Here is a 22,081-nt window from a genome sequence, read left to right on the forward strand (position 1 = left end):
TCCCAGCCAACTTACTTGACCCTTGAGTTTTTCATCGGGGTATGACTGCTTGTAAAGAGTACTCTGTCCCAAGCTTGAGGGGATGTGCCGTTGATTTCAGAACTATTTCTATACTGCCAGCTCTGCCACCCCAGCACTCCTCCTTCCTCAAGAACCACCAACCTGGACCTGATGAAAATCTTCAGCAGGCTCTGCACTCCTGCTCTGATCCGCCACTTAATTCCTCCCACCACGTGGGCCTGGGGCTGGAAGTAACTGCAGCTGTAGTTCTGTAGCTGCACCTCCCCCGCTGCCCCTGGGGCAGTGGCCAAACCGTGAACTCTGTCCCCCCGCAGCTTTTCCCACTAAACTTCTCTGTTGTCTTTGGTGTTTGTGGGTTGAGAAGTCTGGTAACTCCCACAGCTCACTGATTCAGGGTGCTAGGGCCTGTCCTGCCCAGCTCCTGGTCTGGTTGGTCCTTCTGCCTCCCACGCTGAGCTCTGCTCCTCTCCGCTCCGTGCGTGATAGACCCCATCCATCGACCATCCAGGATGTCCTGGGCTGGATCCCTGCTTCCCTCTGCTATTTTGTGGGTTCTGCAGTTCTAGAATTTGTTCAGAGCCATTTTTTATAGGTTTTTGGAGGGACCTGGGGGAGAGCTTAAGCAAGTCCCTGCTTTTCAGCCACCATCTTGGCTCCACCCCCGGAAGTCTTTATATAGTGCTTTAAAATTTGCCAAGGGCTATTCATATTAACTCAGTTATCCTCATAATATCCATAGAAGGTAAATGGTATTATCCTCATTCTGAGGATAAGGAAACTGAGACTAAGAGCAATCAAGTAACATATCCATAGTTAAACAGCTAGTAAGTATCCGAGGCAAGATTCAAACTCAGGTTCTACCTTTAGCCCCACACTCCAGCCACTGAACCACAGGTTATCTTATTTGATCCTCAAGATATTGGTGCTATTGTTATAATACCCATTTTACAGATGAGAAAACTGAGGCTGAGAAAGGTTAAGTCACTTGCCTAGGGTTGCACAGCTAATAAGGATTTGAACCCAGGTCTTACTGAATCCCAGTCCAATGTCCTAGTAGTACTATGCTATCTAGCTTCCTCTGAAAAGGAAGGAGAGTCAGAGTTTGCTCTATGGTTCACTCACCATACCAGCTCTCCATTGCTCCATAGCCAATAGATTACATGGCTAGCTATTCAGGCTTCTTGAGGCGACCTCTCCCGGTCACCAAGGCTAACTGGTCAGTCACCAAGCATCTATTAGGCACTACTGTGTAGTAGGCACTGTGCTAAGTTCTGGGGAGACAAAGAAAGGCAAACAAAAGAAAAACTCCAAAATAAACAAACAAACAACAAAAAAAGTCCCTGTTCTCAAGGAGTTCAGACAAGTTAGGAGGTGGAGATAAAGAGAGAGAGAATTCCAGTGAAAGCACCTTCACAAGATAGTGGGCAGGGGCAAGGTTGGGGAAATCCAACCCCATTTTGTTCCTCGTTCTTTCCAAAGAGGTCTAGTTGGAGGCTTGGTGATGTATGAAGGCAAGGCCCAGCTGCAGCATCATCACACCAAGTCATCTCTTGGAAAGGGGTGTGTGTGTGTGTGTGTGAGTGTGTGTCAGGGGGTGAGGATGAGATAGGATGTGGTTGGGAAAACTGTATCCCAGCCCTAGGAAGGACTTCTCAGTCCTCCACAGAGGTTACTTCTGGAGCCTTGATGCCTTTAAGAGTCCAATAGTTAACAGCAACTGACACTTACATAGTGCTTGAGGTTTGCAGAGCACACTACATATGTTAATTATCTCATTTCATCTTCAAAACAACCAGGTTAGTTGAGTTCTTCACTTATGTTGCTGTCATTCCTACTCCACATTTTATATGGGAGGAAACTAAAATTAAGTGACTTGCCTGTGGTCACAAAGCCAATAATTGTTGTGAGGTCAAATTTGAACCCATGTCCTTCCTGAGTCTATATTCAATGCTCTTACCTCTACAGTACCCTTAATTAAAACAATAGCACCAATACCCCTGGGAAGGATCATAACTAGCCCTTATCAACCTATATCTTAATTAATAGTTAACATTTTATCAGGTATGAGAAGGAATTGGGGGAGGGGTGAAGTGGGGAAAGGAAGGGGAAGAAGGAAGTAAAGGACCCTGAAAGAGGGAATAGAAGGATAACCAAGACAAACTGATTATTTGACAATTTTATACCCTCTGCTATCACCTCTAGGTTTGTGCCTTGGGTTGCCAGCTACTGGGTTAGTGGATTGTTTGGGGTTTCCTATCATTGGTTGTCTCCTGATTCCAAGCCATCTTTTATAAACTAATATAAATGCTACCTCTTCCAGGAAACATTCCTTGATTTTTTCCAGTTTCCTCTCTAGGACCTCACATAATACTTTACTTTATATCTTTCTCAAGAATTTACAACACATTACTCAATATTATAGTTATTTGGATACATGAAACTTCCCTGTTAGACTGAGACTGTTAAGGGGAAAAATCTCCCTATAGACTAGGATAATGTCCTGTACACAAAGCAAGGACTTAGGAAATGTCTTCAGAATTAAATTTAATTCTTTCTAACCCTCAAAGGTCGGATGTCCTCTTTTAGGTGCTCATGTGATATAGGCCTTAGTTGGCTTCCTTTGTTCCCTTGTTTTTACTCTTTTAGGCCAGAGAGCATCACCTGTGGAAGCCTTCTTGGGCATGCTAGAGGCCACTGCCTTATCTCAATAGCATGCCCTCCCTGGGCTGCTAATCTGGGGCTATTCAGCTCCATATCTTGCAATAGTCCCAGAAAACATCACCTTGTTATAGCATAGTCTCCAAAGAATTCCAACTGTGGGACACTCAAAGGGCATTGGAGAATCATAGGATAGTTGTGATGAGAGAGCAATACATTACAAAGGAGGAATTCATATAGCAAGAGCAGTGTGAAGTGTGTTATCTTAGAAATGCTTGATAGGGAAGATATGATGGGCCAGTAAAAAAGCAGGAGTTAAGAATAGACAAAATGGGCACTCTGTTGTAATGTATTTCTTAATGTACTCCATTCACTCTATTGTAATGTCATGAGAACAAAAGGAGAGAGACTAGTACTTTGGGTGTTTGGGTGGACCAGATTTATGAGAGAATCTGGATTAAAGTCCCAGGGAATGGGCAGGAATGGGTGAATTGCCCACATTGGTGAGACTGAGTTGCCAGTGGAGGGCAATAACTGATATTCACAATAAAAACTATGAGTGATCAAATTATGTTTGGTACCTTCCAAGTTCTATCTACTATGCAATACAGTTTATCAAGAATTCTATTAAAATTACATTTGGAAGGTAAGAGATAGTAATCTGGAAAATTTACTTCTGTGGAACACCTGATGATGCACGATAAAAGAAGAATTACTGTAATAACAGCCACATGACATCAAGAACATTTAGATGCTTTATGCAATCCAGATGAATACACCTCACCAATGGTGATGTTTCACAGTAGGTGGTGCAGTAGATAGAATGCCAAGCCCTTAGTCAGGAATGCTGTTGTTCAGTCAATTCTTTGTTACTCCATTTGGGGTTTTCTTGGCAAAGATACTGGAGTGGTTTGCCATTTCTTTCTCCAGCTCATTTTACAGATGAGGAAAGTGAGGTCAACAGGGTTAAATGACTTGCCCAGGGTCACATAGCTAGTAAGTATCTGAGGCTGGATTTGAACCAGGCCTTTCTGACTCCGAGCCCAGTGCTTTATCCACTGTGCCACCTATTGGCCAAACCTTACCTCACACAGCCTAGCACACAGTGAGAGCTTAAAAACTGCTAGCTATCATTATTATCCTTACTTTCCAAACTCTTTCAAAAAGGCTAAGGTCTCCCATTGCATCCTGGGCCACCTCTAGTTGTCCTGATGTATATCTAGCCACTGGATCCAGATGGCTCCAGAGAAAGTGAGGCTGGTGACTTTGCACAGCCCTTCCTCACTTAAATCCAATTCACTTGCAAGTCATGGCATCATCTTTCTGATGTCATGGTCTTCTTCAAGAATGAAGAACCACACACACACACACTCACTCACTCAAAATGCTCTCAGACACAAGTTCTTTCTCCATTTGTCTTCTTCTTTAACAATCAACAACCCCAACCCCTTCTGCATTTCCAAGTAAGACCTACTTTTTATCCTTTTGATCATTTTTGTCCCTCTGCTCTGAACCATCTCCATTTTTTCAAAACCCTTTTACAAGTCCAGTGGCTAAAACTGAGCACAGTGTTTGTTGGGTTGTGTCCATTATGTCAAAATAAAATTCATTGATTAAAAAACCCAAACAAAAACAAACAAAAGGTGGAGAATTATAGGGGCAGTTTATAATTTAATAATCTCCTTTAATACCACCATGAAAATAGGTTTCAAAATAAAGTTATACCCAAAATTACAATTCAGCACAATCCTGTACAATATGACAAATGGTGACCGTTGCAGATTCACTTTTAGTCTCTGCATATCAGACGTTGTTTTAAAGATTTTTAAACATTAACACTAGCCTTTTCATATTGAACATGTGACCAACCTGAATCCTGACAACCTGCAACAACATGCAACATGTAACTGAGAGTCACTAATTCTAATCTCTGACTTTATAATGAGAAAACTAGTTTTCATAGACCCCTACCATCAAGAATTGGGATGCAGGATGCTTTGCTCTAGAACTCTTCTTCCCCAGGTCTGAGGGAACAGAGGAGGCATAATTTTCAAAGAAACATCTCCAAATGCCTGGGTAGCTTTTTAAATACTATTCTGTCATTTGTTGTGCCTTTCTACTTTGTCTAAATTAGTCTATCCAGAGCTGCAGAGTGCAATGAAGAGCTGTGAGTATGTTGACAGACAGATATCACAAGAATCAAGAAGTTATGTAAGTCAGTCTCTTGCCTTCAAAGAGATAACCTCAATGGGGGTATAAATACTACTGAAGAAAGTTCTGACAAGTACTTCTAAGCTCAAAACTTTTTTTGTTTTGGCTTCTACAGTAAACCCACAAGTACTTCATGTGACTAATAGTGAAACTAGGAGCATCAATAGCAGCTATATCATCCCTCACTCTTTCCCCCTTTCTTCCAAGTTTTTAACAATGAGAGGACCTTGACCTTGCCAAAACCAACCCCTTTACATGTACCCTTGAATCCAACCTGTCCAACAGATTGCAACCTTAAACATTTTCATTCTCTCTCTCATTGTCTTCCTATATCTTTCCTCTCTAAGCTAAACTAGAAAAATCTACATTCATTTTTCCCCCATTTTTTATTACGATTTTTTATTTTTAGTGTACAACACTCAGTTCCACATGATTTTGAGTTCCAAATTTTCTTCGCCCCCTCTCTCCCCTCCCCAAGACGGCATGGAATCCGATACATCTTCTACATATAATTTTGCGTTGAACTTATTTACACAATAGTCAAGTTGTAAAGAAGAATTATGACCAATGGAATGAATCATGAAAAAGAAGAAACAAAAACAAAAGAGAAAAAAAAAGAAAAAAAAAGGAGAGCAAACAGTTTGCCTCAATCTGCATTCAGACTCCATAGTTGTTTCTCTGGATGTAGATAGCTCTCTCCCTCATGAGTCCTTTGAAGTTGTCTTTGAACCTTGTATTGCTGAGAAGAGTGAATTCTATCAGGGTTAGTCATTACAGAATCCATGTATCTGTGGCTGTGTATAACGTTCTCCTAGTTCTGCTCCGCTCACTCAGCATCATATCACGTAGGTTTTTCCAGGTTATTATGAAGTCCATATCTTCCCCATTTCTTAGAGCACAATTGTATTCCATTACATTCATATATCACAACTTGTTCTACATTGACTTTTATTTCCTTCCCTTTTACTTATCAATCCTTTGCCCTCTCTATTCCAACTTCAAAACCTAACTGAAATGGCTCTTTCTAAATTAATTGCCAGATCTGATGGCCTTTTCTCATCCTATTTTGATAGACTGCATTTTACACCGGTGACCATCTTCTCCTGCCTACTCTCTCCTTGTTGGGATTCTGTGACACTTCTGTCTCCTGATTCTCCTTCTCAGTCGCCTTTGTTTGCCTCATCAACAATATCACACTCCTTGCTTGGGAGTATTGTCCAAGGCTCTGTCCTGGCCTCTATGTTCTTCTCTCTCTACACCTTCTCTTTGAGAACTCATCAGTTTCCAAGAGCTAACTTATCGTCTCCACACAGACGAAGCATAGATCTAAATATTTATTAGTTTTAGTTTCTCCCCTGCTTCAGCCCCTCATCACCAATAGCCCATGGGGCATTTTCAAACTGGATGCCCCAGAGAAATCATAAACTAAACCTCTCTAAAACAGAACTCATCTCCTTCTGTACTCAAACCCACAACCCTTTCAACATTCCCTATTTTTGTCAAAGGCACCATTAATCATTCAACCTCATGGGTTCATAACCTCAGCAATGTGGTTGACTCAGTTGATTCTTCATTCTCCCTCACCTCATGTATCAAATCTGTAGCCAAATCTTGTAATTTCTACCTCCATACATCTCTCACAACAGTTTCTCCCTTTCTATTCTGGGGGCATAGTGGATAGAGCTCAGGAGTCAGAAAGTCCTGAGTTCAAATGTAGCTCCAGACACTTACTAGATGTTTGACCCTGGGTAAGTCACTTAATCTCTGTTTCAGTTTCCTCAACTGAAAAATGGGAATAACAGTCTCTACCTTGCAAACGAGATTATAGTTGGAAAGAACTTGTGTGCCTGGCACATAGTGGGGATGAAATAAATACTTCTATAGTAGCCTTAATATAAATGCTTCCCTACTTTGCCTCTACCCATCAGATAGCCACAAATCAAACTGTCCTCTCCTTGCAGTTAAACTAGTCCAATGGCTTTCTAACTGCTCTCTCTGCCTCAAATTTCTCCCCACTCTAGTTTGTCCTGCACATTGTCACCAAAACGTTTTTACTAAAGTCCAAGTCTGATGTCATTCCTCTACTCAATCAACTCCAGTGGCTCCCCATTGCTGTTAAGATCCAATATAAACTCAATTTAGCCTTAAACCTCTTTGTAACCTGGATCCCACCTATCTTTCCTGTCTCATTGGGCATTACTACTGCTCTCACTCTGTACTACAGCCAAACTGACCTTTTCTCTTTTCCTCATTCATGGCAGTTCATTTCTGGTCTCTGTGGCTTTGTACTAGTCATCTTTATGCCTGTAATACACTCCTCCCTTACTTCCATCTCGGAGTCACTTTCTTCCTTTAAGATGCAGTTCAGGTACCATCTTCTATATGAAGTATTAAAACATATATACATACATATAGAATAGCATATGTGTGTATATATTTATGCTATACATATTTTTATACATACTTTTTTAGGTTTTCTCCCCATTAGAATACAAGTTCATTGCATCATTTCATTCTTTATACTTGTATGCTCAGTACCTAGCAGAGAGCATATATGTAGCAGGTGCTTAGAAATGTCTGTTCATTAAATGTCTGCCAATAGTATTTCAAAGGAGGACTTTTTTTTAAAAAAAGGTTTATTTTAAAATCAAGTGAGAAGAAAAGAGAATATATCAAAATGAAAGCAAAGAAAGGTGTCAATTTCTCTTTTAAAAAATGTACTTGTTTTGCTATGCTACAAAATTTTGCAGAGAGTCCAAAGGAGAATTCTGACATTGGGCAAACTAGACTTCCCATCCCCCCCCCAAGAATGTAGATCATAAAATCATTTCCATATTTCCTGTTCTAGACAAAGAAATACATCTCACTTTGTCTTCTGTCAAATGACAATAGAAAGGAAGTGAAAAGAGAGGAGAAAAGATGCTAAAAGAGGAGAAAAAGAGGAAAAGAAAGAGAAAAGAGGAGAGAAGAGAATAAAGAGAATTCTAGAACTTTTGTCTGATAGGGGTTAGGAGCTGGTTCGTAGGGAACTTAAAGGTTATTTATTCCATTGGCGTCAAACCCAGAATAGAAATGGGGGAGGTCACTAAAACATACATAAAGATACCCATGGGAGATACACTGACTTAGACAACCACATATTAAAATTTTCTATGACTTTTTGTTGCTTTTGTTAAATATCTCTCAATTACATTTTAATCTGGGTTGGGTTGCAATGGAGAGGGTTGTGGGCTGCGTATCGCCTGTGGACAATGTGTTTGATACCTCTAATTTACTCTACCACTCTCATTTTACAGGTAAGGAAAATAAGGTTCAGGGAAGTGAAGTCATTTGTCCAAGGAGAAACAGGCAACAAAAGATACAGCTACGATTTGCAGTCAGGGTCTTCTGATTCCAAAGCCAATGTTTTCCCTATTGTATTATGCTGTTTACTTGTTATATTATCATGGCCACTGAGGGGCATACAAGTTGTATCTTCAGCACCTGGGCCAAATTTGTTTACAGATCTTTGAGGCAAGCTATAAATCACTCCACCTTCCTACAGTCCTTCACTCATCTGGATCTGCTCATGAGACAAAGGGAAGGGAAACACAGCCACTTTAGGAAGACTTTCAGGAAAGCAAAAGAAAGAATACTCACGGAACATTGTATAAAATTGTTGAGGATTAAGGTTCCATTTTCCCCATGGGGTCTTGTGACCTTTAGACTGGGCATAATTAGCATGATTAAATTCTGGTTCAGTTCCAAATGAATCCAGTACTCGGAGCATGCACCTGAAAGAAAAATCCAAGTTTTCTCAGAACTGAAATCTTTATCTGAAAAACCTTAAAAGCAAAAGACTAATTTATCCTTATGGTTGTCCCTTAAACACTGAAGTGCTTTTACTTTAAAAAAAGAATCTAAAAGCTAATGGCTGTTGTCCCCTTGAGTTGCTTTCAGGGAATCAATATTAGAGCTAGAAATGACAGCTTATTTAGTCCAAACCTCTTTTTACAGTAGCACAAACAGAGGTGCAGAAAAATTAAGTTATTTGTTCCAAATCTAACAATGAATTGTACAACTGAGATGAGATCTCAAATCTCTTATTCTCTCCTTGGGATCATGGTGCCGCCTTTTTATATCAAATTCATATGTCAATATTAATCTACCATGTAGGCATATAATAAACACTATTTGCCTCAGCTTTCTCACATGAATTGTAGCTTATCTTTCAAATGCTTGTTTGCCTCATACTTTAGGTGGTAATTCTTCAATAAATACATAATAAATCATAACTTGCTTTCGAAGGTTGTTACGTGAATGTATGTGTGTGCGTGTGTGTGTATGGGGGTGTTGAGCCAAAGAGACAAGAAAATGGTCAAACTTCCCTCTGCTTTGACACAAAATAACCTTTCTACAGGGTGTTCCTAAAGTCTAGACACATAGGAAATGAGTTATTGCATCGAGTTCATGTGAATATTGCAAAGTGCATCAACCTTTGCATCACAAATGCTGGAAATCATATTGAAGATGTTATTTGTTAATATTCCAATTAAATAAAATGTTGAAAATTTCATTCATTTCATTTCCTGAAAATATGCATTTTTGCCTACGCATCCAGACTTTAGGAACACCCTGTATTCTGGAGAGTTAAAAAGCTATCTATGTGGTTCTAGAAAGTGAGTCTAGGTAAGACTTTGAATTTTGCTTAAAATACAAGGTAATGATTTTTAAGTATTCTATTGGAATAGAGTGATAGCATGCCATCCAACAGCATTAAAAATGGGGAAAACTGCACATAAAGTATCCGATAAACATTTTTCAGACACACACACCCCAACCCCGAACCTCCCCCCTGGAAAGTAGGAGCCAATATCAAAGCAAAAACAATTGTTTATTTTTCAAAGCTGATGATATCAAGTTTGTCTCATTCTCATCATTAGTGGCTGCTCCTTGAAAATAGTATCTTTTCCTGGACTCATACATAAATCAAAAATTCTGAAACCCACTGAGCGAGCAAGCTTTAAAGTAAATAAATCAAGACCAAGCCCTCTATCTTAAGGCCTGATGAAAAGAATGACTTTAAAGAGCCTGGCTCAGCTACTTTCCACCTTTTCTAGAAACATGGATGCCTGCCATTTAGGAGGTCAAACTTGAAACATGTGTTGTACTTCAGGAAACAAAATCAAGGGGAAAAAAATCAAACGCACAGATGAGAAATTTTTGAATAGGAAAAAGGCATAGTGTCACTTTTGTATGATGACTTCCCTATCAGAAAATACATTCAGTCTTCCTAAAGCAATAAATATAGGAGAGGAAAAAAACCTCCAGGACCACACTGGAACACAAGTCAACCACAGGGACCATTCCAAATCAATGGCTGTTATTCTCTGCATGTCACCAGTGGCTTTCACTGAAAACATTTTAAAAGCATCAATTTTCTCAGCATACTCCAGAACACTCCATTGGGAATCCAGGGGATGCTATAGAGGTAAATGGGAACCATAGGTGTAGGAGATACGGAAACAGGGAGCTTTAGGTTTCCAACATATTTTTCTCATTTTCCATGTCCCTTGAATACTGCAAAACAGTATCTTTGCGGGGGAATTTTGGAAGCCACTGCGGGTGTTTTCTAGGATGGGGTTCTTTAATGAGCATCCACAAGGGCTATTCTCATTCCTCAGTTCAATGCAAATAGTCAATGAGTTCCTCCTTTGTAACAGGCAGCATAGGAGGTTCTATATAGTGAATGAAAAGTTGGATAAGGCATGGACCATGAAAGGCTCTCCTTCCGGCACTTTTCTCCTCTTGATGATGATTTAAAGCAGGGAACCTTTTCTGTCATGGACCCTCTGGGCAGTCTAGCTGTTAAAGCCTAGGGACCCCTCCCAGAATAATGTTTTGAAATGCATAAAATAACATACATAGAATTAAAAAGGAAATGGATTGTATTGAAATATAGTTATTGAAAATTTCTTTTTAAAAACAAGTTCATGGATTCCAGGTTAAGAAACCCCTGTTTTAAGTGGTCTATCTTTATTTATACAAACATTAGAAGAAATATTTTGAGTATGTATTGTTCCCATAAAAAAAGAAAAGAAAAGCCTTATCACTTCTCACCTGGGATATTATAAAAGCCTCCTAAATGACCTCCCTTCTCTTCCCCCTTCCCAGTTCATTTTCCCCACAGCTGATATTTCTAAAGTGTAGTTCAAGCTATGTCACTATGTCCTATGTCATTCTTGGACTGAAAAAGCTTCAGCAGCAACTTAATGCACCTAGAGTGAATTATTTTTTTTCTCTTTGGCATTTAAAGCCCTTCAGAGTCTGGCTCCAGAATTAAAATTACTGCTTGCACACACACACAAAATGTTCTAGGTAAACTGGCCCACCTGCTACTCCCTAAACCCATCATCGCTCATCTCTGTGCCTTGGCACAGGCAGTCCCCTCATGCCTAGAATGTACTCCTTCCTGATTGCCACCTCTTAGAATCCCTACCTCCTTTGAAAGCTTAGTTCAAGTCCCATCTGCTTTGTGAGGTCTTTCCTGAGCCTCACGCTGCAAGAGATTTTGTAACGACCATTATATGCAGTGACTGCATATCAGGAGCAACTAAGCATTTTAAAAAAATGATGCTGATATCCCATGCAATGGCTAAAAACTGGGGACTTTAAAATACAGAGAGTCATTTTGCTCTGAGGCTTGGGGCTTTATTTTTGTTTCTGAGCTTGTCTTTTAAAGTAGTTGTCAGATAGACTGATGGCAACAGAGGAAATAGAAGAGATTCACAGGAAAGAGCCTCTTTCTCAGAAAGCTTCTAAACTTACTATATTTTAGAACTATATTTAAGGTATTAATATTTATGCCTTCACCCTGATGCTGTATGCCTGGCATCTCAGGGCAAACTGATGATTAAAAAAGATATTCTGCCCTGAGATGCCAGGAGCAAGTTGGCCTTCTACCAATGAGGGACTCATATATCAAAGCCAGACAATTCTAGAGCATCTTTCACGGTTTCTTGTGTCTAGCATCACTGGGTGACCATTCATTACACTTCTCTACCTGTTTCTCATATCTAATTTACTGCTTTAAAAAATGCCACTATTTGCCACTGGGACCCAAATCTCTCATTTTCCCCAGATAACCTTCTTTAGGTAGATTCTGAAGTGAAACATCCCAGGAACCATAGGCAACTTAGAAAAGAGGCTATTTATAAACCTCATTTCAAGTCCAAGTTCAATGGAATTCAATGTTTACTCCTAACTGAAAATGAACAATTCTAAGCTAAATTTCAATATGATTTACTGGATTACACCTTGGCCCATCTGCCTGCCATAATGAGTCTCTCAGAACCACTGCCAAACTTCCTAGATTCTTAGTCTTGCCATGGAACAGAGCTCCTGGGGCAGAGATACTAAGAGAGATAGACTGCCATTTAATATTACTAATAGAGATGGTATTTAGGTAAGGAGCAATGGATAAGTTGGCATGCTGTTTGAAAAGATTCCTCTGAATAAGAATTTTTTCCCAAGTAGAATAAAACACCAAATAAATGACCATTTCTATTACACAATTGTCCTTTTTAATTGATCCACAAATTGCACTACTGAGGTTTTTGTTTTGTTGTTGTTTTGCACGATGGCACCAGTTAGTGGTTGTGTTATAAGCATTAAATATTCAGACAGGAATTTCCATCTAATATTTATCAGGTATTTGCCTGGTATAGGGAGGCAAAGGTGGAAGAGGGAAGAGAGGAGAAACCCAAGTCATCTAATGAAAAAAAAACCCAAATCCTCAACCTTTTAACTTAAAAAAATCATAAGTATTTGTGTCTAATTGTACGTAAGACATTCTGCTTGCAATATGTATTGCTACATTGGACATTATACTCATTATATACACATAGGTGTGTATATACACATACATACACACTCACAACTACAAAGAAGACACTGCTGTCCTAAAAAGTAATTCTGACAGGCAAATCCATGACTCATAAAGGGTAGGGGAAATAAACAGGGGAAACCTACACTGGAAAAGGGAAGTGCAAAAGCAGGACCATCATTCCTAAAAGTATAACTATAGGGAGATAAAAAGAACATAATCTCCTGTCCAATCAACTGTCATTTCCTAGAAATCTCAGAATCATGCTGCCTTCATTCCAGCCTATTCCTCCTGCTCTCAGAGCTCTCTCTGCTGGATCCCCTGCTTCTGATTAGTGAACTTTCACCTTCTCTCACTTGGTCATAGGCCCCCTGCGTCACCCGTCAGCCATCTCTGAGACATGCTGCCATGTCTTTCCAACTCCAGTTCCTATATATGTGTTGTCTTCCCTTATTAGAATGTAACCTTCTGTGTCAACAACCCAGCTGGCAGCTTCTGTGGGGGTATAAGATTCACCCACAGCCAGCACCCAGAAAGCTGTCAACAGCACAGGTTCTTTTGATCTGCCTAATTAAGGAAAGCAAGGTGAAGGGGTTGACAAGCTTACTTTTAATTCAAATATCATTCAGTTAGTTCAGGGGGAAAAAACCAGCACCCTGAACTTCAAAACAAAATGCAAACAAATTACAAACATCAACAGACTTTGTCTGATTCAAGTCCCAACAGATAGTTACCAGAGTTCAACAAAGTTTCGACATTCGGGTTTACAAGCTGGAGGGCTCCTTAACTACAGCTGCCCAGAGCCTCCTCATCAACACCATCTCCAGAGCCCCACACCAATGGCTCTGTCCTCCCTTCTTATAGGGCTTTAGACATCATCAGACATCATCTGAATCACCAGAGCTCAGGCTTTGGTGATTGGTTCTTGAGTTGGCCCCTCCCCTTAGGACCCTGGGAGGTTCACATCCACATGGATTACGTTAACACCTAATGGGGTTTGGGCCTGGGGCTTAGCACCTAGTAAAGCTCACTGAGATAAATTGAGTCACTCAAAGAAAACAAAGGCCATTCTGGTTACACCTTCTCAAAATTTTTGCATCCTCAGCACTGAGTATAATGCCTGGCCCATAGGAAGTACTAAATAAATGCTTCATTTATCCCAGAAATTGGCATTCATACCACTTCTCAGCTGTTTCTAAAACATGCCACAGCACTTGGTACTTTTTCCCTCCCCTTTCTTTTTCCACTAGAATGTAAGGTCCTTGAGGACAGGTGCTGTCTTATCAAATAAGATATTTATAAAGCTCTAAGCCCAGTGCCTGACATATACTAGGCACTTAATAATTCTCCGGGGGAGGGGCAGAGGAAGAGGTATATTTGTACCCCTAACTCTTAGCACAATGCCTGGCATATATTGCTGTTCAGTCGTTTCAGTCATGTCTATGACTCCCTTTAGGGTTTTCTTGACAAAGATACTAGAGTGGTTTGTCATTTTCTTCTCCAGTTCATTTTACAGATGAGGAAACTGAAATAATCAGAGTTAACTGACTTGCCCTGGGTCACACAGCTAGTAAGTGTCTGAGGCCAGATTTGAACTCAGGAAGATGAGTCTTCAGAATCTGAAGCCCTACACTCTAACCACTGTGCCACCTAACTGCCTGCCTGGCATATAGTACAGACTTAATAAATGGTCTTTCTTTTATTTTCCAAATATCATGTTTGTTTATTTTTAAAAATGTAAAACTCAGCCTTCATTCTAAGTATTTCCTATTAGTTTGAGGACAGATATCTAAGAGAGTGGAAATGCAAGATCATTTTACACATTAAAGAAATAGGGCATGCCATCTCCTTACCAAAGTCTGTCTTACTGAACCCTTACTTTATCAAAGAACTGAAGTAGGTATAAGGAGAAAGAAGGGATGTGAAATTGAGAAGTTAGAGAGAATGCCTGAAATAGGCTTCCTCTTCTTTGGAGATCGATGAAAATAATGAATGGATACTGAAGGTGGAAAGTAGCTGTGAACGATTTGGCTTTCAATTAGGGATAATCAGCCCAAATCGAAGGATCTTCTTTTATCTTCTTACTCCATACAAAAACAAAGGACACTTAAATGTCATTTTTAAAAAAATAGGCATAAGTGCAGACAAAATACTTACTGGTAATGAACCCAGGAAGGGCCAAGAGTTTTCTTAAATTGAGCAAGTCCCACGATATCAATATAAATGAGTTCCACAATCCTATCACCTACAGTTGGGCAGCCAGATCTATTACCTACAACCCTCTTCATTATCCTAGGGAGAGAGGAAAAACACACACAACAGACCATTTACATTTTGTTATATATACACAGGTACCCTGGTGACTTTTCTAATCAAATATCTCAAATAACTTCTTCCATGAAGCCTTCCCTGATATCTCCCAGCCATCTGTTTCTCTCTTTGTCTCTCTCTCTCAACCCTGTCATTTAGATGCTAGTCATAGTGTTGAAAGTCCATTAGAATTAGGAGTCAGAAGATCTGGGTTTGAGTCTCAATAATGATTATCTTAAAGACTATGATTTAACCTCAGAACTTTGTTCTTTCTGTAAAATGGGCCCAATACCTGCTATACCTATCCTTGTGGTATTGATAGAAGTGTTTGACAAACTCCAGTGCCCTATATAATTTCTTAAAATTATAATCATCATTATTGCATTTATCCAGAACTATTCATTGACGGTATTGCTGTGGTTGACATAATGCTAGATGCCAGTCATATGCATTTGGTCCTGTACCGCCTGGCACTTTAGCAAATGTCATTTTTCTCTTCCTTGTCTGTTCTTAATAAAAAGTAACAAGGTGCTTTTAATACTGCTTTCTAAAATGTTCCTTTCCTTGCAATTTTATGTATAAGTTAAATTCAAATCTGTCAGGAATTTTTTTCCTTATTCCACACAGTAATAACTTGGCAGCTTAGGTCAGCCTCTCTATAGGCAGTTCATCCAGTGTGTGAGTGGAAAGAACTGATGGATGTGTCTGTGAGAATGCTTAGCCAGCTGTGTCAATCTAAAAGGGATTAAGAGACTGAGAGAGAGAGAGGGAAAGAGAAGGGAAGTGAAAAAGGAGAGGGATGGAAGGAGAAGCAAATGTCAGTTAAATAGAAACACAATAGTTGACAGACTTGGAGTTGAAAGTCTGCTGACTTAAAAAGAAGTCCAGGCTTTCAGGAAATTTGCTCTTCCCAAATTAAATTACAAACAGGAACTTGCCTTGATTTAAGATATAAAAAGCTTGATGCTGAGTGGGGAAGGGTATGAATTTCAGCAAGAGACAGGGAATTAGTAAAGTCAAGAATGCATTGTGCAGCAGATGTATGAAGCACCTGTAATAGCAATGAATAAGCCCCTTAGTTTGAATTTTCTTGCATTCATTTATGAAGCCTCCAGAGCCTGCAGCTACAATGAAAACATATCATCCTTTTCACAGTGTATGTATTTAGCTCCTGAAAATAATCTTCTTATCTCCTGTTTAGTGAATTATCACTTTCATTTTTCTCTGCAAGAAATTACACACTAATAGAGGCTTCAAGAGTTTACAATTTCTTTTTTTGTATTCCAGCTTCAAAATTGAAAAGTAATCTCCTTACTCCTTGAGCTCAGCCAGTGAAGCTGAAATCCTAATGTCATGGCCCAGTAAGTAGAGAGATGTAATTAAATCACTCCACTGAACTAATTCACCAAGTGGGCCTCCACTAAATGCATTCTCTGCAATCTTGAAGCCAGATTCCTTGGTCAGGAGTCCCAGGTGAACGAGAATCTGAAAAATAAGACACATAGATAGGCTCATGTTGAATTAACATCCAAATTACTCAAGACACTTCCACCGTAAAACTCAGTACTTGATAAAGTGGCCAAAAACAGTGTTCACATTTAAAGGCTTTATTTTCTAGATTGATAAAAAGGAGAGGAAGAAAATAATATGTGAGATGGATGATCAAGGACTACGACTTTACCCTTTGCATATAGATCAGCACTTCCCTACAGAAGCCATGTTTTTTTAAAAGGATATTAAGAAATCACACTTAATAAAGAAAAGTATAAGCCAAAACAAGTTTATGGTTTCACTTCACACCCAGTAAATTGGCAAAGATGACAAAAGATGGCAATAGTCTATGTTGGAAGGGTTGTGGAAAGACAGGGGTAAAATACTAATACATTGTCGGTGGAGCTATAAACTGGACCATCCATTATGGAAACCAATTCAGAATTATTCTAAATGACAAAAATATTAATGACCTTTGATCTAGAGATCCCACTTACAGCCATATGTCATAGGGAAATCAATGATAAAAAGCAAGGTTCAATTATACAATAAAACATTTATGGTATTGCTCATAGTAGCAAAGAATTAGAAACAAAGTAAATGCCCAATCTGGGAAATAACTAAACAAATTGTGGCACATGAAAATGGTGGAATATTACTATGTTGTAACAAATAATAAATATGTTGAACGTGGAGTAAGTAAGTTTCAATTATACAATTAGGTATTAATGATGAATGTAGCAAAGAATTAGAAACAAAGTAAATGCCCAATCTGGGAAATAACTAAACAAATTGTGGCATATGAAAATGATGGGATATTACTATGTTCTAAGAAACAATAAATATGTTGAACACAAAGAAGCATGTGAAGACTTGTGAACTGATGCACAGTGAAGTAGAACCAGTAAAATGATATATATAACTAACACAATGAAAATGGAAAGAACGATAAAAATCAGAATTAAATTATTTGAAATAACAATGATCAATGACATACTGGACAGAATATTGGACTTGGAATCAGGAAGAACTGGGGACACTATGGTCAGTAAGCATACCGCTAAATTTCCAGAAAGCTGTTTATTCCTGGTGTTTGAGAGAGCCATAATTTGGGAAAACAAATACAAAAATGAGCTGCATAAAAGATACAGCAAATTCACCCTGAGGGAATGTCATTCTCAACAGCACACATTTCTTTCTTGGTCCTATTTCAAAACAGAATCGAAGTTAAAAGGAAAACTGGTGACTGTAACAAAATTAATAAGAAACTCACTTTTTTCCTTTTTCTCTTTTCAAGGTTTTGCTTTTCTGCCAATGATTTAATTGCTTCAATCCATGCACCAGCCATTCGTCTGATCCTTAGTATCATCCATCGGAATTCTTCATGCCGTTTCATCATTCCATAGAGTAGATTAAAATCCGTACGAATTTCAGCCTCGAGAGAAGGGAAATGGGGTGGGATGAGGTGAACAACCCCAAATATTTTGGAAGCATGATGGTTTTTATGTGGTGATGTTTCATCCTGAATTTGAGTGGCTAAATCACTATTGGACTTTAAAAATAAATCTCCTCTTTTGTACAACTTAACTTTAAAGAGCCAGGATTATCAATTGAAGCAAAGGAAACAGACCACCTAAGACATACCATTATCAATTATTTCTCATTAAATGAATTCTGTTCAATTTCATTTTAACTAAATGGGTTGCAAATGTACATGAGACATCTTGAACTTCTCTGAATCCTATTTTAATGGTATGGAGAAACAAACAAAGAAACAACTAGTGGGTCTATACGGCACCTTGTACGGGCTAGTTGATCCCCCAAGGATTAGAGGAAATTCCCACAGTGTATCCTATTTTCTTTTTCTAAGGAATTTATATGCAGTTCTACTGCATGAAAGGGAAAGGTTATGAGAGGGGGCAGAAGGCTTTGCTTCTGTCCCTGACCAACCAGGACAACTTTACAAGGAGTAAGTTCTAAATATAAGACACTTGGTGTTGGTATGGTCATTTTGGGAGGTGGGGGGTGGGGAGTGGACCTATGACTTCATTGAGGTAGGGGAACTCCTGGTGAGGAATCACCCTCTACCAATGAACATCTGCAACTATTTTATAGCTTAGAATTTTAGACAATTAACTTATTTCAATAATCTGTATTTGATTATATGTGTATATGATATTCTCTCCCCACTGCCCTCCTACCTCAGAGGAGGCAAGCAAGAAATGTTTCATGTTTTAGTCTTTGTAGCCCTACTGCCCTTGTGCATAGCAAGCATTGAAAGATTAAGTGACTCACCCAGGGTAAAGTAGCTTGTGTCTGAGCTCAACCTTGAACCCAGAACCTTTTTTATTTTTAAACCTCTGAGGCTAACTCTATCCACTATGCTGCACAATATCTCTTAGACATTGTTAATGGAGTACCAGGACTAACAAGAAGTCCCATATTTTATGATGAATGTAGTGAACTTTGAAAGGGCCCTGAAGAAAGCACCCTAAGTCATCAAGGACCAGAAATCAAGACCTCAGACAAAAAATTAATAGTTTAAGGGGTTCTTAACCTGGGGCATGTGAACTTACTCTTAAAAATATTTTAACCGTGTCATTTCATTATAGCTGCTTTCCTTGGCAATTCTAAGTATTTTTTTTAACGCATTTAAAAACATTATTCTGTGAAGGAGTCCATGGGGTTCACCACTCAGACAAAAGCTAAGGTATAACTTAAAAGCAAAGAACCCCTGATTTTGATGGGACAATGTGAATAAAAGATGGAAAACCCCAACAAATGCCCAAATACCTTATTTTTCTCTTAAAATAATTCTTTGTCACTATTCCTTCCAAAACTGGTAAAACTAAATTGAGCTATTCCAAGCAACTTTCTTTTCCCTAGGTCACTTTAGGGAGTTAATCAGAAAGCATCATTATTAAAGAATGGAGAAATTTTATTTCTAGGCCTAAGCTATTAACTAAAACCATCTCATTGTGATAACCCTGTTCTCTCATTAAGCAAGAAATCCAGCCATCCCAGTGCCTTACTTCTGTCTTCCTGAATCCTTGTTTACTTAAGGTTATATTCAGAGGTTGGGTGAGACAGATAATCAATCATCTACAGGAAGCGCTTCTAAATCCCTCCCATCATGGTGCTCTCTCTCCCTCCTCAAATTGTCTTGTCTTTGCTTACATGTGTACATGATATTTCCTTCCCCCCCAATCCCTACCCCCATGACACAGTAGGCAGGAAATGTTTCTTGTTTTAGTGTTTGCAGCTCTGGTGCATTGCATAGTACTTCACACATAAGCCCTTGACATATGATTGATGAGTGATGTTGCTTCAAGTGTTCTATAGTTTCGTACTGTGTTTTCATCAGGATTATAAACTCCTTGACTGAAGTTGAGTCATATTTTCTATTAATTTCATATTCCATCATGTAAATGCTACCCATAATTATACAGGACACACAAGAGGTATTCAATAAATACTGGTCAATTTTTCCAGGCCATCCATCAGCCCTGAATAGATCTTAAGTTCCACAGGATTGGCAAAGAAAGTTGTTCCTTTGATGGTGTTTTGTGTTATAACAGGAAGCATCAGGAACAGAGGTGTCAAGTATGCAGTCCTAAGGACCTCTGAGTGGGCCAGAACCAGATTCAAATATACTCAGGAAATAGTTAACAAAATTAATAAAAATACAATAGAACACTGGTAATGCTAATATGTATAATATATGGATTAGTAGCCCCCATTTCTATTTTAGTTTGACACTAAAGTTCTAGAAAGAGTTAATTACAGTGAAAATGAATCTGTTCTAAAGACATAAGACCTGTAAATAAGTTTTCAAACATTCTCACCATTGAATTCTGATCTGGTTCTTCATAGGGATTTTTTGCTCTCCAAGGTAAATGAGGACACCAATTTTCAACCTGGAACACAAAAATGCAAAGTCATAGGTGAGTTGATTTATATATTAATGTCCCTCTCCTCGACCTCCTTCTGATCCCTTCTTTGGAAAAATGTTAGAAAATAATATCAGGTCAATAATTTAGTCTGAAGTCTTTTACCTATTCAGAATGAATAAAACCTCACCAGTCTTTCTTACTGAAATCTTAAAGCTCAATTCTTTATCAAGGGCCTATCCAATTTTTAAAGTTAGAGGCCTGAGCAGCTGAGGAAAGAATCTTCTCTGTGATTGATTACAGAAATGATCAGATAAAGGGCAAGAACATCTTTTGATTAAGACACCATAGGTGTCTTCAAAGGCTCCTTCCCTGAACCCTTTTCTTTTCCTTCTCTATACCTCTCTCTTGGTGATCTTCTCAGGTCTCCTGGGCTCAATTATCTCTTTCTATATGACTCCCAGATCTATATATCTAGGGCTAATCTTTCTCCTGCTGGTATTAAAGAGATGGCCCTCTGTTTCTAGGAGAAATTTGGGATCACTAAAAGAATTATGCATTTTCCTGAAGGTAACATTTCACCAGAATTATTGCAGGGCTGTTAGTTATAAAACACAATAATTTTTAAAACTCTGAAAGTGAATGTTACACATAGAGAAGTGGAGAGGTGCATTTTAGATGGGAGGAGACTAACATAATGAAATAATAACTTTGAAGAACAGTAAGAAGTAAAGACCTAATCAAGGAAATGTATGATAGGAAGAGAAGATGGCCTGGTGATATGTACAAGGATGACAGGTAGATAGATAGCTAGTGTTCCACTGGTATTCCTGAGATATTGAGAGAAGGCAAGGAAGCCCTGTATCATGTTGAGTGTCATGAATTTATGGGAGTCATGGACAGAATCAGACAAGATGTGCAGACACGCATGGGTTTCTATTGAGTCACTAGAAGGAATGCTCCGATTGAAAAGATAACAGATTCAATTCCAGTCATCTCTCTCCTAAGCTACAATCCCACTTGTTGGCTATCTCTACCCTAATAGGCCACAAGCATCTCAATATCAAGATGTCTAATACTGAAATCATTATCTCCATCTCTCAAACCTGCCTGTACTCCAAACTTCCCTATTTATTTTGAGCACCACCACCCTTCCAGTAACCCAGGATCACACCCTTGGAATTATCTCTTATCTTTCTCTCTCCCATACAGCACCCATCCTATCAACTACCGCATCTTGTAGATTTGACCTCCATAATGTGCCTTGTATACATATCCCTTTCTTCACACTTATCCAGGCTTTATCTTAGTTTAAGTTTTCATCATTTCTTCTCCAGACTATTACAATGCCCTCTTAACTGGTCTCCCAGTTCGAGTCTCTTTCCCTTTCCAGTCTATCTGTCACATAGCTACCAAAACAATCTTAAAGCACAGGCCTCACTGTGTCACTCTTCTATCTAAATTTTTTCAAAAAGAGACTTCCTATTGTCCTTAATATGAAATACAAATTCCTCAGCCCTTCATATTGTGGATTCAGTGTATCTTACCACACTTATCTTATTATTCCCCTTCTCCCACTCTGCATTCCAGCCTAACTGCTTGTCTCATAGCTTGACATTCCATCTCTCATCTCTCA

The 22,081-nt window shown here is 38.9% G+C and overlaps 1 protein-coding gene across 1 annotated transcript in view; it reads right to left on the minus strand.

Annotated features, from left to right (window-relative positions):
- Positions 1–22,081, minus strand: part of MGAT5 (alpha-1,6-mannosylglycoprotein 6-beta-N-acetylglucosaminyltransferase) — a 384,608-nt gene that overhangs the window by 112,950 nt on the left and 249,577 nt on the right. The window contains exons 7-11 of the mRNA XM_036747575.1: positions 20,401–20,472; positions 17,829–17,990; positions 16,380–16,549; positions 14,912–15,046; positions 8,530–8,663 (exon numbers count right to left, since the gene is read on the minus strand). Of these exons, the coding sequence (XP_036603470.1) occupies positions 8,530–8,663; positions 14,912–15,046; positions 16,380–16,549; positions 17,829–17,990; positions 20,401–20,472 (673 nt within the window). The remainder of the gene's footprint in view (positions 1–8,529; positions 8,664–14,911; positions 15,047–16,379; positions 16,550–17,828; positions 17,991–20,400; positions 20,473–22,081) is intronic.

This window comes from Trichosurus vulpecula, chromosome 2, assembly GCF_011100635.1.
Source record: "Trichosurus vulpecula isolate mTriVul1 chromosome 2, mTriVul1.pri, whole genome shotgun sequence".
In the NCBI taxonomy this organism is placed as follows: Eukaryota; Metazoa; Chordata; class Mammalia; order Diprotodontia; family Phalangeridae; genus Trichosurus; species Trichosurus vulpecula.